The 15,839-nt window shown below is 36.9% G+C and overlaps 1 protein-coding gene across 5 annotated transcripts in view; it reads right to left on the bottom strand.

Moving 5' to 3' along the window:
- Window positions 1–1,807: 1,807 nt before the first annotated feature.
- The window catches only part of ZFAND6 (zinc finger AN1-type containing 6), a 74,983-nt gene continuing 60,951 nt past the window's right edge, over window positions 1,808–15,839 (bottom strand). For 4 of the 5 annotated variants that reach the window (XM_061181719.1, XM_061181718.1, XM_061181717.1 and 1 more), the window contains 3 exons: window positions 15,585–15,685; window positions 5,362–5,475; window positions 1,808–2,723 (listed from right to left, as the gene is read on the bottom strand). In XM_061181719.1, coding sequence (XP_061037702.1) covers window positions 2,575–2,723; window positions 5,362–5,475; window positions 15,585–15,685 — 364 coding nt within the window. In that variant the 3' untranslated portion in view covers window positions 1,808–2,574. The remainder of the gene's footprint in view (window positions 2,724–5,361; window positions 5,476–15,584; window positions 15,686–15,839) is intronic. The other variant, XM_061181721.1, reaches the window with a different exon arrangement.

The raw sequence follows: 15,839 nt of genomic DNA, 5'->3' as shown, positions 1-15,839 counted from the left end.
TGCCAATTGAATGAGTGTAAAATAGTATTTTACTATGGTCTTGATTTGCACTGTAACTTCTCCTGGTTTGTAACTTGGCTTTTCCCTTTCTTTGAAGATAGCTTAAGGTATTTTTGGTTTAAAATGCCTCATTTTAATAGACAAATTCATCAATAATACTTTCAGTTAATGCTTTGTGTCTTAAACAGTCCTTCTGTATCCCAAGGTCTAAGCAGTAATCATCTTTATTTATTTTTTTTGAGAGTTTAAAAATTGTTTTACATTTAAGACATTATTTTTTCCCCCCTATGGTATGACATAGGGATCAATTTTCACCTTTTTCCACACTGATAACCAGTTGTGCTCTCAGTATCTAACAGTCTCCTTTCCCCCGTGTGGTGTCCCATCTCTCTTATACCAAGTTCAGCTCATGCATGGCTTTTTCTGGGCATTTTGGTCTAATCTACTGGGATTCTGTATAGCCCTTAGCTAATACCACACTATTTTAATTAACATGGCTTCATAGTGAGTCTTAACATCAGCAGGAAAAATGCCCACCTCCCTGCTCTTTCCTTTCTGAAATGTCCTAGCCTTTTGCTCTCCTTTATCTTTTACTTTAGAATCACTTTAATAAGTTCCAGGAGAAAACTTGGTGGGATTTTTGATAGGAATTGCTTTGAATCTACAGGTCTATTTGGGTACAAATGACATCTTCATGATATTGTCTGCCTAGCCACGAACATGTCTATTTTTTGAGGTCTTAGTTATCTCTTAATAATGTTTAAGCATTTTTTCTTAAAGAGGTCTTCAACATACATTGTTAATTTCCTAGGTACTTTGTATTGTAAAAAGATGTCCTCCAGTTTTCTAGTTGTTTCTGCTATAAAGAAATGCATCTGCCTTCTGAAAATTAATGTTACACCTACCACCTAACAAAACCCTGTATTTCTGGTACTTTCTCTTTAGATTTATTTGGGCTTTCTAAAAAAACAAACATGTAATGTACAAATAATGAGTTTCCTACTTTCTATTTCTTATAAAATTGGCTAGGATCTCTGACATGATTTTGAATATAAGCACTGATAGTGGAAAACCAGCCCTTTGTTTCTGGCTTTAAAGGGAAATGAATTTTCCTCTTTTTGGAAGATGCTTGTCTTTTGTTTATTTGGTTTTACATAGAAATTATCACCTTAAGGGAATTCCTTTTTAGTCCTAATTTATCAAGGGTTTTTATCATGAATGGGTATTAAATTCTATTGAATACTTTAACTGGATCTATTGAGATAGTCATAATGGTTTTCTCTCATTTACAGATTTCAATGCTAAGCCATCATTACATATGAAGGTAGAATATACATACTAAGATACAGTATACAAGTAGTAAGCAAACAAATGTAAACATAGACATTTGTACTGTAAAATACTATTTTAATCTGTTTTACATAATATTTCAAGTTTTAAAAAGGTTGGCGGCCAGGTAAGTTTGAAACCACAGGACAAATGGTCTTTTGGAGGTCTTTCTACTTCACAATTCTCCAATTGCCGTGTTTGAGTTATGCTGTTTCTGTTTCTCTAATCCTACCAAAACGAAGCTTCTACTAGATGCTAATTCAGTGTGACAGAGTTCAGAACAGAGAATCAGACAAGAGCTAGAAAATACGACATGTTCAACTCACAGGAATGTAAGATCACAGTTTGTCATCCTAAGATTACTCACAAACAGATGTGAGTTCATCTCACAAAATTAAGTAAAGTAGAAAACTGAAGGACCAAAAGTCAAAATGAACTACACCAGAAAGAATAAGAGAAAAAGTAATACAAGGGAACATTATGGTTTTCCTTTTTATTTAATCAAAGACTGGTAGATAAACATAAATACAGCACAATTACTTCAGATCATTCTTCATATTGTATACACACAGACCAATGAACGTAATCTGAAAGAAACCTGCAGTCAGCAATGAAATGCATACAGCTTTTCCTTCCCTCGCTCAAAAAAATTTAAAAACACACAAACTTAGAATCTCATCAGCACACACTCTCCTGTGACAAATGATTCAGACATAAATAGTGGGTGCAAAGAAACTATATGCTAACATATGTATAACCTTTGTTAATGAAAAACAGAAGCAGCCATAATGATTAAGATACATTCAGTTACTGATAACTAGTTGTGCCCTAAAGGGCATTTATCAAAAGAGAAATCGTGCTGCAGAGAAAAGCTATATATACATACACAATGAGAAAATAAACTGCAAGATTAACGCATGCATGTTTAATACTGGAAAAATCACAGCCCTCCGACATTTCTCCACGTTTGTTATAAAAGCCCTCTGCACTCAACTAAAATTAAAATGATCTTAAAAGGATAATACTTGTAAAGTTTACTTAAGTCTTTTCAGCCACAGAAACTGCAATGTAAATAAATGTTCAGAGTCATTTTCAAAACAAAAACAAAAATCTATTCTTCTGATGACATGCATGATTAAAAGGCCTATGCAAGATACATTGCTCTACATTCCCAATGACTAGGAAAAAAAACCTCAAGTCAATTTTTAGTTTGCAGATGGTCAAAGGATTTTGTATTCCAGGAGTTCAAATCTTCTGGATCTTTTCACCAACAACTACTGGATTTTCTTTTCTGATTTTCTCAGCAGCATCAGCTTTGTAATTGTAAGAGCAATTGTGTACATCTGAGTAACGGTGTACACCACAGTAAACATTTCCACACCGACATTCAAACCCTGAAAATGGATTAATGCACATACGTGAGTTGAATGGAAGGTCTAAAAATATTAAACTCTCTAGCATAATTAATGTTAAAAAGATCATATATTTAGGGCAGCAATCTAAAGAATCATTCCAAACAAGCAGTTTCACAACCTAGTAACATTCTCAAAATCCATAGCTGATAGCTTCATTTCTTTTTCCTACCTACAAATACAGGTTTGTATCAGCAGACCAAGTCATAACCACTTCTCTGAGCTCAAGTTTTCACCTGTGACACAACTGCTTCCTATCAAAAACAGGGTTGCTAAATTGAAAATGTGAAACACTCCTCAAATACTACAATGTGAAAAAATAAGCATACTGTCAGAAGGCAATCTTAAGATTTAATTAAGGAAGATGAAATGAAACTTTTGACAGAACTGTTAACAAATAGTGTAGTATATTAGCTTTCCTTGGCTAACCTCCAATGGAGAGGTGAACTGTAATCTGGCTGAGTGATTTAGAGCATGAGATGGAGTTACGGTTGCCTAAGCCTGAATCTATTTACTAACATAGGCAAATTACTTAGCCTCTCTGACCCTTAGCTTCTGCATCTCTAACTTTGGAATCAGTTACAGTAAGAATTAAATGAGGAAGTATTAAGTGCCTAACATATAGTAAACATGCAATAAATGCTACTTATTTTAGGGAAATGCCCCAAGAATTGAAGCCAAAACAGAGAAATAAGCAGTGTGGATAGTCTTTAAATAAAACCAGTCCTGCACCCCCAAATTAGGATTTTATGGTATGATGGAATTGCTGGAAATGGAACATAGGAATCAATATTTTAAACATTGACATTTGATGTAAACTTCCTTTACCAAATTCTTTTAAACTTCAAAAAGATACTCTGTAACTTCATAATTTTCTTTTATTTTTAAAATTTTATTTTTTTATTTTTGGCTGCACCACACGGCTTGTGGGATCTTAGTTCCCTGACAAGGGACTGAACCTGGGCCCTCGACAGTGAAAGCGTGGAGTCTTAACCACTGGACCGCCAAGGAATTCCCCTGTAACTTCATAATAATGAATGAAAAATGGAGCCAAGAATAATACTAGACTGACAAGACAGAAATTACTAAGTCGCAGCCTTCTTTCTAATCATGAAGTCGAAGTTTCTGAGGTTTAGAAAGACAGTATTTGATGCTAAATATGTACACTTTAAAATGCCTTACTTGTTCACGTCTGTATTCTTTAAATAAATACATTTGCCAAGGCATGGGCCAGTCTTAAACATCTCTGATATCAGACCGTAAATCTCCTTTCCTCTTTATCTACACCTTAGCCAGATAAACCTTCCTAAAACATAATTTACTCAAAATCTTATCTCGGGCTTCCCTGGTGGCACAGTGGTTAAGAATCTGCCTGTCAATGCAGGGGACACGGGTTCGAGCCCTGGTCCGGGAAGATCCCACATGCCACGGAGCAACTAAGCCCATGCGCCACAACTACTGAGCCCATGTGCCACAACTACTGAAGCCCACGCACCTAGAGCACGTGCTCTGCAACAAGAGAAGCCACCACAATGAGAAGCTCATGCACCGCAATGAAGAGTAGCCCCCGCTCGCTGTTACTAGAGAAAGCCCACGCACAGCAACAAAGACCCAACGGAGCCAAAAATAAATTAAAAAAAAAAAAAATTATTTCCTCTTAAGCCAATTTCTTAGGCAGAGTATTCAGCACAATGCCTTGCACATAGTAAAGAATAAATGGTAACTATAGCTGCAACTGTTCCCCATCAATTAACCACAGTACACATCATGAGCCTTATCTCTATGGTGGTATCTAACCCCCTTCTTCACATATTTTGTGCTACAATCCCCTTTTACGGTCCCCTAAACATGCCCTATCCTTTCTGTGAGCTTTCGTTCAAGGTATTTTTTTTTTTTTTTTTTGCCTGAAATGCTCCCATTTCCATCAGTTATTAAGTCCTACTCATCTTTCAAGACCCAGCTGAAATATTCTACCTTCATGACTTTGATGGGCCTCTACTCCTCTTCTTTTATATAAATTAATCACACCCATCCCTGAATTCCCAAAGAAATCTATTTGACTGCACTTAAATGTATTCTCTTTGCCAAATATCCAAGTAATATTTCAAACATTTTCTTCTCCCTCTCTTAATAACAATCCCAGCTAACAGCTCTGTTACAGTAGTCAACATGTATTGATTACTTATTGCATGGCAGCACGCGGCTATCACCTTACATATATGAGCTCTCTGAACCCTCATGACAACCTGTGACTAGCCACTTTACATAGAGAAAGTACTTCACAGCTCACCAAGGACTTAAGTATTCTCTCACACACAACAATTTCGGCTCTCTGAAGGCAGGAGCCATATCTTTGCCCTTTCACAGCACCTGGCGCACTGACCTTACCTGTCTAATATTCTCAAACTCAGCTGAAATGAATTTTTAAAAGAAAAGCTATTCATTTCACTATTAGGTATGTAATTAAAGCTACTTTTATTTAAGAAAATTCAGAAGGTGAAGCATATCCATTATTAACTCATATGGGAACAGAAACAATCTTAATTGAAGCCATTAATAGTAAGTCATGCATCATCATAAATAAAATCTTAATTTTAAACCATGTGATTTAGGCCCTTACCAGTAAGTCCCACTTTCTTCCTGCACATGAAACAGCGATTCTTTTTTTGTTTTGGTTTTTCAAGAGACTTGCTTTGCTCTTCAGATGGCTGCTGTGCTGTTTCTGATACTGAAGCTGATAAAAATAGGAAGGTGGTAAAATTTAATTATTCAATGAGATTTTGAAATTTGGGTGGTTGTTACCCCTCACCCCACCCCCACTGATCTGTTTATTCAGAGGATAACTGAGTAATTTATTTATTTACTAGCATGGAAAGATGCTCACATTAAGTTACAAAGTAGTTTATATAATATGATCCCCTTTTGGTGAAATGCATATATGTATGTTAAGTATGCATGTATGTATACACACATGAAGAAAATCTAGACTATACACTGACATGTTAACAAGTGACTCTAAAAGCACTATATTTTCTAAAATTTCTAATAATTATGTATTTGACCAATAAAAGACATACAACACACAAACACTACTTGGGTATTCTAAGGGAGTGTGTAAGAAAATGGTCACATGCAAACTTCTAAATATTGTTGAGCTCAGAACTATGTAGATTTCAAAGAGAATAAGGGGAAAAAGCCTGAAACCAAGATTTAGTGGAATACTAAGTATGTTCAAAATTCTCAGAATGTTTCATATAAAACCTTTAAAATATTGAGAATAAGATAAATTGATTAAAATGTTATAATTAAGATAATAAATTGATTTAAGTGTTGTAAGCCAAGGCCAGCTGCACCAAAATTCAGGTCTAATTATTGCCCCTAAATCCTAACTAATGTGACCCCCGCCATTCCCTCTCACTAACTACCCTGGCCCTCCCAAATGCTGTTACTAGAGTTAGAATCTATCAGATGACCTAGCAGACATGGTGTCTTGTTCTAAAACAGTCAGTGACTTGCCAGGGATCAAGGATTTAACCTCTCCAACTTTATCACCAACCAGTCCTTCTTCTTCAGTAATCTACTGCTTAACCAATCTATGGGACTATGCCAGGTACCTTTGCTATGTACAACCAATTCAAAAGGGCTTCCTTTCTCTCATTTCACCTAGGTCAATTGCCCTTTAAAGCCTCCAGGAAACCCTGTCTCAGTTCTCTTGCAATGTTTCACTCTGATTACCCTTAATTCCCTTAAATACTCTCTACCAAATTTCTGGGCACTTCACATGAGCCCCCTCTTCCATCCATGCTGCACACATTGCATCCAAATCATCTGCCTTACATGAGAATCTAATGATGTGCCCTCCAATGTTTAAAATTCTTTGACGACTCCCCACTAACCCCCCCGATAAATAAAAAGCCCAGAGGTCCTTCAGGATTTTTCTCATCCTTCTTTTCTAGCCTTGTCTCTCACCATTCCTCAACAATACTCCATGCTTCAGGCATACTGAAGTATTTGCAGTTTCCCTAACATACTAAATTCTCTCTTACCTCTGGGCTTTTTGTAAAAGTTGTCCTTTCTATGTGGAACAATTTTCCTATGCCCCTCTTGTCCCTCCTCCTTACCTGGCTAACTCCAATGTGTCTTTTTTGTCTAAGCTTATATTATCAACTCTTACTCCATTCCCTCCCCCACAACTTAGACTAGGAAACCCTACTATGCCCGGTAGCACTTTCTGTACTATTATATTATAAATGCCTATTTGACTTAACCTGCCCATAACCTTTCAGGGCAGGAACCTGTCATTTTCATCCTTGTTACCAGTGCCTCCTACTACACAGCAGGCATTCAATAAATATCTGTTGAACTGAATTAGTATTGAGTTATTTACCTATTGTATTTATGTGCTCCATTTCCCCAACTACACTGTAAGCCTGCTGAGGAGAGGGATAGCATCCCATTCCCTGTTTGAATTACCAGCACCTATCACAGTGAACTACACACAGTAGATGCTCAAACATTTGATGTAATAGATTCTAACCTGCTTATGTTAACACATTATCTCATATTTTAACAAAATATGACAAAAGGCAAAACACCACAAACTAACAAATAAATATGCATGAATGAAGAACTCTATAACATGATTATTCCACCTGGACATTCTAAAGCTAGATGGGGAGACAGTGCTACCAATATCTACATTTTATTTTTGAAACAAAATGTGGATACATAAAGCCTTTTATTTTTAATAAGTAAATACCCCTAGAATGTAAGCTCCATTATGAGGGCAGGGGCTGAATATCTCGCTTACTGTTTTATCCCCAGCTCCTAGAACACTATCAGATAAGGTTTGGCTGTGTGTAAAGAGCTCAAAAATAGTTAACTTGCAATCAGAAAAGAATCTATTCTATTTATTACCTTTGAAATCTATAAGGCATACCTATTCTCCCAAGCAAGTCTGATACTCAAATATACTAATATAAATAATGCTTTACTGGCAGTAACAACACCACTATCCCACAAGATTACATATTTAACAAAACCAATTTAACTACTGAGACACAAACTTTGGTATCTGGAAATGGAGAATAGTGAAAATACATTTATCTGCTATGGATACAAACGCTACTGCATACCTCAACAGAGACATTTCACAGTATTAACCCTAAAGATCTGTCAAGGCAAATGGTTTCTCTTTAACTGAGGTAACTGCATAACCTTTGAAGTGAAGGATCAGGTGGCACGCTAAAAGCTTATAAACTAGGGTTCAAATTTGAGGCTGACCAATGTCCACTATCCTCATCAGACTAAGGTAACCTTAGCTTACCTGCAGTTAGTGGCTGGTACCTGAATTTAAACATTTACCAAATGAATTCATGGGCAAGATGATAACAGTATTCTGTAAAAGTCTAAGATTCTTAGAAATTACTCCTGTTTGCCCAATTTTCATGTGCGATTTAAGATCAAAGCAAACCATAATTATCAAACTCTAAGTTACGTAAAAGGAAACAATCTTTTAAAAGGGCCATACTAAATAAACAAATAAATAAGCAAGCAAGCAAGCCATACAGTAGACTAAGGGCCAAAGGGCCATACTCTCATTGAACCTGAAGCCAAAATAAGGATGGTTTCCTCAGAACTAGGCAGTTTTTCATATTCTGAATTGAGAATTGTAAACAGAGAATACCCACTTGTTAATGATTAAGAACAGGTGGCTGCCTGTGTTGCATCCACTGGTCCTAAAGGGCTATTTGGGAGGCCTATGCAATGGCATAAAGGCTGAGAGATAAACTGTACAGCACTTGCTAATACTTTTTAATGGTAATCTCAACTAGACAAAGCCTTCTGGCCACTACTTTAAAGATCCTTCAAAAAGCACCACGCAGGTAAAATTAGTTTAACTACCCACATGGAGGACCACATTCAAGAGGAACAAGGCCCTCTGCTCTGGGTCCTGTGGAAGGAAGGAAGGGAGGGAGGAAGGGAGGGAGGGAAGAAAAGAAAGAAAAGAAAGAAAAAAGTACACAAATATAACAATGAGTACATAAAACTATTTAGCACTACCCGTTTGGGGGATAGTCAAGACACATGGTGAAAAATAAAACTGAACATAAGATGACATTAATACGTAATCCCCGAACATTATCTTACAGTAGACACGATATCTATGTAATATAACATATATCCCTTACATATATGGATATATGTTATACATATAACATATATCCATATATATAACTTGTCATGACAAGTCTCGTTCAAGTATTAGACTAAGCATTCTGAGGGTGGGGACTATTTCTGTTCACCACTGTATGCCCAGTGCTTACACAGAGCAGTTGCTCAACAGATATTTAGTGAATAAATGTACACTTTTACAATGACCCATTGGGATAAAATTCATTTCCCTTCTCTGGACTTCACTTTCTTACCTGCAAAATAAGGGGGAGGACAAAATGATCTTTATGTTATTCTTAGCTCAAAAATCCATTACAAGACTTCCCTGGTGGCGCAGCGGTTAAGAATCCGCCTGCCAATGCAGGGGACATGGGTTCGAGCCCTGGTCCGGGAAGATCCCGCATGCCGTGGAGCAACTAAGCCCCTGCGCCACAACTACTGAGCCTGCGCTCTAGAGCCCCTGAGCCACAACTACTGAGCCCACGTGCCACAACTACTGAAGCCCGCGCGCCTAGAGCCCATGCTCCGTGATAAGAGAAGCCACCGCAATGAGAAGCCCGCGCACTGCAACAAAGAGTAGCCCCCGCTTACCGCAACTAGAGGAAGCCCTTGCGCAACAACGAAGACCAACACAGCAAAAAAAAAAAAAAAAATCCATTATAAAATGAAAAATTTTTTTAATATTCAAGAGAAAAATTTGCCTGCATAGTGGGCTAATAGGGTCCCAAAAAAATAGGGTCCAAAAAAAAATAATAAGAATCATATATTTAATTTTATATTTTCTAGCAGGTATGTTAAAAAGTAGAAACAGATAAAACTAATTTATGTTATCATTTAAATACAAAATCAATATGAAAAGTATTAATAAAATATTTCACTTCGTCTTTTTTGCTACTAAGTCTTCAAAAGCACTGTATATGTTACACCTAGAGTGTAACTAGCAAATAAATATGCACTAAATATCTAACTTCGGACTAGCCACATTTCAAGTGATCATGAGGCTAGTGGCCACCATCCTGAAGAGAGCAGCTCTGTAAATGAGATCAGTTTCTAATAGCAGCTATTTGGAGGCAAAATACTGTTACATTAATCCTTAAAATACAACTTTGTGCCATCTTACAACAGACAAAAAGAAGCAACCAACCTTCAAAATGGCTCTCTTCCCTTATCATGGATTAGAACCCAATACCTTAGAGATTTTCCATGACCTGATTCTAGACAATCTTTCCAACTTTAGTTCCAACACATACTTGTCTGAACTGGCCACTCTAGCAACTGTTGTTCTATCTCCCAAATTTCGTGTTTTCCTACCAGTATGCTTTTGCTTTTACAAACTCTTCTCCAGCAAAAAAGCCCTCTTCATGGTGCCTATCTTTCACATAAATGGAGTCATACAATACGCTGGCTTTTTGTACCTGGCTTCTTTTATTTAGTATATTTTCAAAGTTCATCCACGTTGCAGCACATATCAGAACGTCATTCCTTTTTATGGCCGAACACTATTCCAGTGTATGAATGTACCACTTCTTGTTTATCCAATCATCTGTTGACAGCCATATGGGTTCTTTCCATATTTTGTTAATTATGAATATTCTTATATAAGTTTTTGTGTGAACACATTTTTTCAATTTCTTGGGAATTAGGAATGGAATTTCTCAGTCATATAGTTAATTCCATTTAACTTTGAGTTAACTTTTTTAACTGCCAAACTGTTTCCCAAAGTGGCTGCACCATTTTACATTCCCAACAATAATGAATGAGGGTTCCAATCTCTCCACATCCTTAACAACACTTTGGCCATTTTTATATCTTCTTTTCAGAAATGCCTATTCAAACCCTGTGCCCTTTTAAAAACTGGGTTGTCTTTATTGTAGAATTGTATTTCTTTATATGTTCTAATCAGATATATGATTTGCAAATTTTTTCCCTTTCTGTGTTATCTTTTCACTCTTGATAGTCCTTTGAAGCAAAAAGGTTTTTAATTTTGATGTAGTTCAATGTGTCTATTTTTTCTTTGCTTGTGCTGTAGGTGTCATGTCTAAAGAAACCTAATCCAAGGTCATGAAGATTTATGCCTGTTTTCTCTTACAAGTTTTATAGTTTTAGCTCTTACGTATTGGTCTTTGATGTATTTTGTGTAAATTTTTGTGTACGGTATGAGGTAGGGATCCAACTTTGTTTAAATGGCCCAGCATCATGTTTTTTCCCTATGGAATGATCTTGGCACCTTGTTGGAAAATCAATTACCTGTAAATGTGACAATGCTATTTCTGGACTCTCAATTCTATTCCATTGATCTATATGACTATCCTCATCTCATACTAGTACCATGTAGTCTTGATCATTGTAGCTTGTATTAAGTTTTTAAATTGGGAATTGTTAGTCCTCCAACTTTGCCAAGATTGTATTGGCTATTATCACCCACTCTTTAAAAATCAATCTCTGATTTTTAATCCATACAAATTTCTGATTTTTAGTTGAAAGGGACTATTCCTCTCTGATTGTTCTGAACCACTGATCTGACAATTCAACTTGGTATGAAGAAAGGAACCCTCAGAGCTGAAAAGACTATGAGAATTCTAATTTACTCTGCCACTCAGTGCAGGGATCCCCTCTACTTTGTTCCTGACAATAAGTCAGCTCTCTGAAAACACTTCTGTGATGGAGAGCTCACCACCTTAGTCATGATTACATTCTACTGCTGGAAAGCTTCCATATTCTCTTATGCTAAGCCTCCCAAAACACTGGTATTATACAGAATAAGAATATCCTTTGTAGTTATTAACAAAACACATTTCATCTTCATTATTTCACTGACTTCTAATAACTTCTAAGGTGGACATGGTTATTATTCTCCTTCAAAAGTAATTAAAATAAGGTTCAGAGAAGAGGAGGTATCAAGATATGAGAACAGAACTTCTGAATCCAAATTCCGTATTCTTTTTACTCTGCTCCAATATCTGAGGGACTGAGAGGTTAACTGAAGTTAAGCATATTGTTCTAATAGAAATGAAGTATGATAGTTTAGAGTGCACAAAGACACTTAAAAGTTTTCGTTTTTAAAAAGCTAAGCTGGGACTTCCCTGGTGGTCCAGTGGTTAAGAATCCACCTGCCAATGTAGGGGACACGGGTTCGAGCCCTGGTCTGGGAAGATCACACATGCCGAGGAGCAACTAAGCCCGTGCTCCACAACTACTGAGCCCACGCTTTACAGCCCGCAAGCCACAACTACTGAGCCCACACACCACAACTACCGAAGCCTGCGCGCTCTAGGGCCTGCATGCCGCAACTACTAAAGCCTGCGCACCTACAGCCCATGCTCCGCAACAAGAGAAGCCACCGCAATGAGAAGCCCGCGCACAACGAAGAGTAGGCCCCACTTACGGCAACTAGAGAAAGCCCGTGTGCAGCAACAGAAACCTAACGCAAACGAAAAAAAAAACTTAAAAAAATTTTTTTTAAATACAAAGCTAAGCTTTCATAAACTGGAAATCTGTCATTCCTAACTGATACTGTATAAGTGAGGTACCGTTGTTTATTAAGCTAAAAGGCATAATTAAACGAGAAAGATGCAGTAATATGGTAAATTCTCAGGTAAACATGAAAAAAATTCTTCAGAGCTTCTCCGTTAAACAGGAGAAAAATTATTCAGAGCCATAAGGACAAAATGGAAGCAGTACCACCCACCTGGTGGCAACTTACCTAATTCTAAGCAGAATACCTACAGAGAAAAAAAGCTGTTTCAAGGACACTATTCTGAAAACTCCAACAACAATGTTAGGAAATTCTGGCTTAGGCACACAGATGCTACTCTTGTACCCTCTTCCACCTGGGATGATCTTCCTATCTAAAAAAATTTCCCTTGAGGAATACAAGTGGAATAATAAGGAAGAAAACAGATACCTGGGTAGGTCACCAAACCAGTTGATCCTACCCTGGGATCTGAGGGAGGGCTGGATATGGCAACAGAAACACACACAAGGACATCCTAGTCCAGAAAGCACCACAACTGTCTAGTGGAAAGAATAATGGCCTAGAGTCAGGTGCCTAGGTTCCAGTTACAGCTCAAATGACCACAGGACTTGAGTCAAAGACTTCTTCTCTTTTCGTCCATCTATTAAGTAGATGGAAAAAATATTCTCTGCAATTGTTCCTATCAAATAGGGAAATAACAAGTACATTATGTGTTATGAGTGTATGTGTATATATACACACACATATTCGTGTGCATGTTTATAGTAAAAGACATTTTAAATTCAACAGTATAAGATATTTTTTAAAAACTAGGCTGTTAAGAGATTTTACCCATTGAAAACTAATCCTCTCAAACGCAGATGAAACTTACATCTGATTGTTCAAAGATTCTGCTATGCTGAAATTATGAATGCTAAGTTTTTAAAAGGTACTTAAAAGTTAATACTGGTTTAACTTACAAGTCATTGAAATTACAGTGAAAAAAGGAGTCTATACAATTTAAAACCCCCCTACAATTTCTCCTAATATGGCATCAAGACCACAGTTTGCATTAATGTATCTAGGGCTATGTGGAGAAAACTATATTGTTCTCCATACACCATAAATGTCACTTCCTATTACATTAGTTCACCAACTTACAATCTTCATTTTTTGTCAAACTTGCAAAACAACTGCTATTTTATTCTTTTTCTTAAAAGAAATAAATTTATTTATTTATTTATTTTATTTTTGGCTGCGCTGGGTCTTCGTTGCTGTGTGTGGGCTTTCTCTAGTTGTGGCGAGCGGGGGCTACCTCTTCGTTGCGGTGCGTGGGCTTCTCATTGCGGTGGCTTCTCTTGAGGAGCACGGGCTCTAGGGTGTGCAGGCTTCTGTAGTTGCAGTACATGGGCTCAGTAGTTGTGGCTCGCGGGCTCTAGAGCGCAGGCTCAGTAGTTGTGGTGCACGGGCTTAGTTGCTCCGCCGCATGTGGGATCTTCTTGGACCAGGGATTGAACCCGTGTCCCCTGCCTTGGCAGGCGGATTCTTAACCACTGCACCACCAGGGAAATCCCTGCTATTTTATTCTTAAGCAGCATATATTTTCCCACTACCAACATTCTAAAATTTGTTTGATTGTAAGACATAAATAACACCTTCATGGTTGGCAGCCTATTTTCATTCTTCCTTACTTAGCTCTCTTTCAAAATTGCTAAGCAACCCTTGCTTCTTGAAAATTCTGTTGACATCTGTGGCCTAAAACTAACCAGGATCTAGATGACTTCTTCCTCTCCCCTTTGCTGACTCATTATCCTACTTGCTCTTCTTGATTTTGCCTCTCATTTTCAACCTGTGCCAAGGACTTCCAAATCTCAGACATAATACCGATCATACATTTAAATACCTATTAACTATCTACAACTTCCAATTGAGATTTTAAGTTTTGAAATTTGACCACTTCCAATTTACTCTATCTAAAATCTTGTCTAACCATTACTTCTTTCAACCTCCCTGTCGCAAACAACCACACCATTGCCATTTCAACTGTCATACAACTGAAAGCTTTAATACCACCCCTGTCTTATTTCCCATGTCTAATGGATAACTAGATTTGGGGAATTTTTCTATTTCTGCTTTAAAAATATTCCTTATCTCTGCCCGTCCTTAAACTTTCCTATTTAACTAAAAAATAAAAATTATTCACATAATATTTATGAATATTTAGAATATTATACTGGAATACTTATGTTGGCCAGACAGTACATTTTTCTATAGCAAAATCTACGAAGAGGCAAATTATGCCAATCATTTGTTGGGCATGAAATCAGAGGAAGGGGAATTAGCTAGCTTAACTAAATTTAAACTTCAGCAAACTTCAGCTAAGATTGCCAGATATATCTGTCACCACCCTGTGAACACCATGTACAATGGAAGGTTTCACTGGGCATGGTATCTTCCCCCTTTAAATCGCGCCATAGGTAAAATGACACACAGCTCATCTTTGGACTTGTCTTTCCAGAGTATCCTTCTCAATTTACACATTGTTTCCACACGGTAATAGAATATAACTAAGCACAGATTTTTAACAGCATCCTAAATGCCTCCTCCACCATCTCTGCCCACTAAGAAAGCCTTCAAACACATTTTCAAGTCTTCCTAGATCCACTTCACTTTAATCCACATAATGTGGATATAAAGAGCATGGGCAAGAACAAGAGACACCATGCTATAAATAAGAGTAATTGAATGTGACTGTTGTGCTGGAAGTCACACACGGGGAAAGAGGGGGTCACTGCCAGTCAAAATAATCAGTCACTTACATAACCTGAGTCAAAAGCAAGAGATTCCTCTCAAACCAGTAGCCCCAGTTTGCTGGGAGAGGAAATAGTATTTAGGTTAAATTGGGCAAAACAGTAAAAGAAAACAGTATAATACCACCACTCATTCATTTAATTATATTTCTTAAACAAAACAGATTTTTAATTTTCTATGTTTATGCTGATGACCTAATTATATATAGGTGGGAAATGGCTCCCAACATTTCAGTCAATTAAATACGTGAGGATATAAAATATTCTGGTCATAAAGAAAACAAATGTAAAAATATGTTATCTTAGGCAGGTAATTCAAAAAACATACGCATCTAAGATAGTGCCTGGCTTGTAATATTCAAATGTTAAATAAATGACAAAATATATGCTAGTTCATGTGCAAACCTTGCAGGTCTTCTGTTTCAGGTATTGCTTTATCCACAGATGTACTGTCCACTTGGGAAGATGCTACAGATTCTGATAAAAGTGACTGATTTGATACAGGGCTAGAAAAGCAAAAATATTTAGATTTTAAAAGATGATCTCTATGCATGAATAGTAACTAAAGTGATTAATAAGTAAGAGTTCACAAATGTAAGTAGATCATCAAGACAAGAATTAATCAGAGATACTTTTTTTTATAACTTAAACATCACTATA

This window comes from Eubalaena glacialis, chromosome 2 (genome assembly GCF_028564815.1).
Source record: "Eubalaena glacialis isolate mEubGla1 chromosome 2, mEubGla1.1.hap2.+ XY, whole genome shotgun sequence".
Lineage (NCBI taxonomy): Eukaryota > Metazoa > Chordata > Mammalia > Artiodactyla > Balaenidae > Eubalaena > Eubalaena glacialis.
Note: the sequence above shows the minus strand (reverse complement) of the source record. Positions and strands in the feature narration are given on the sequence as shown.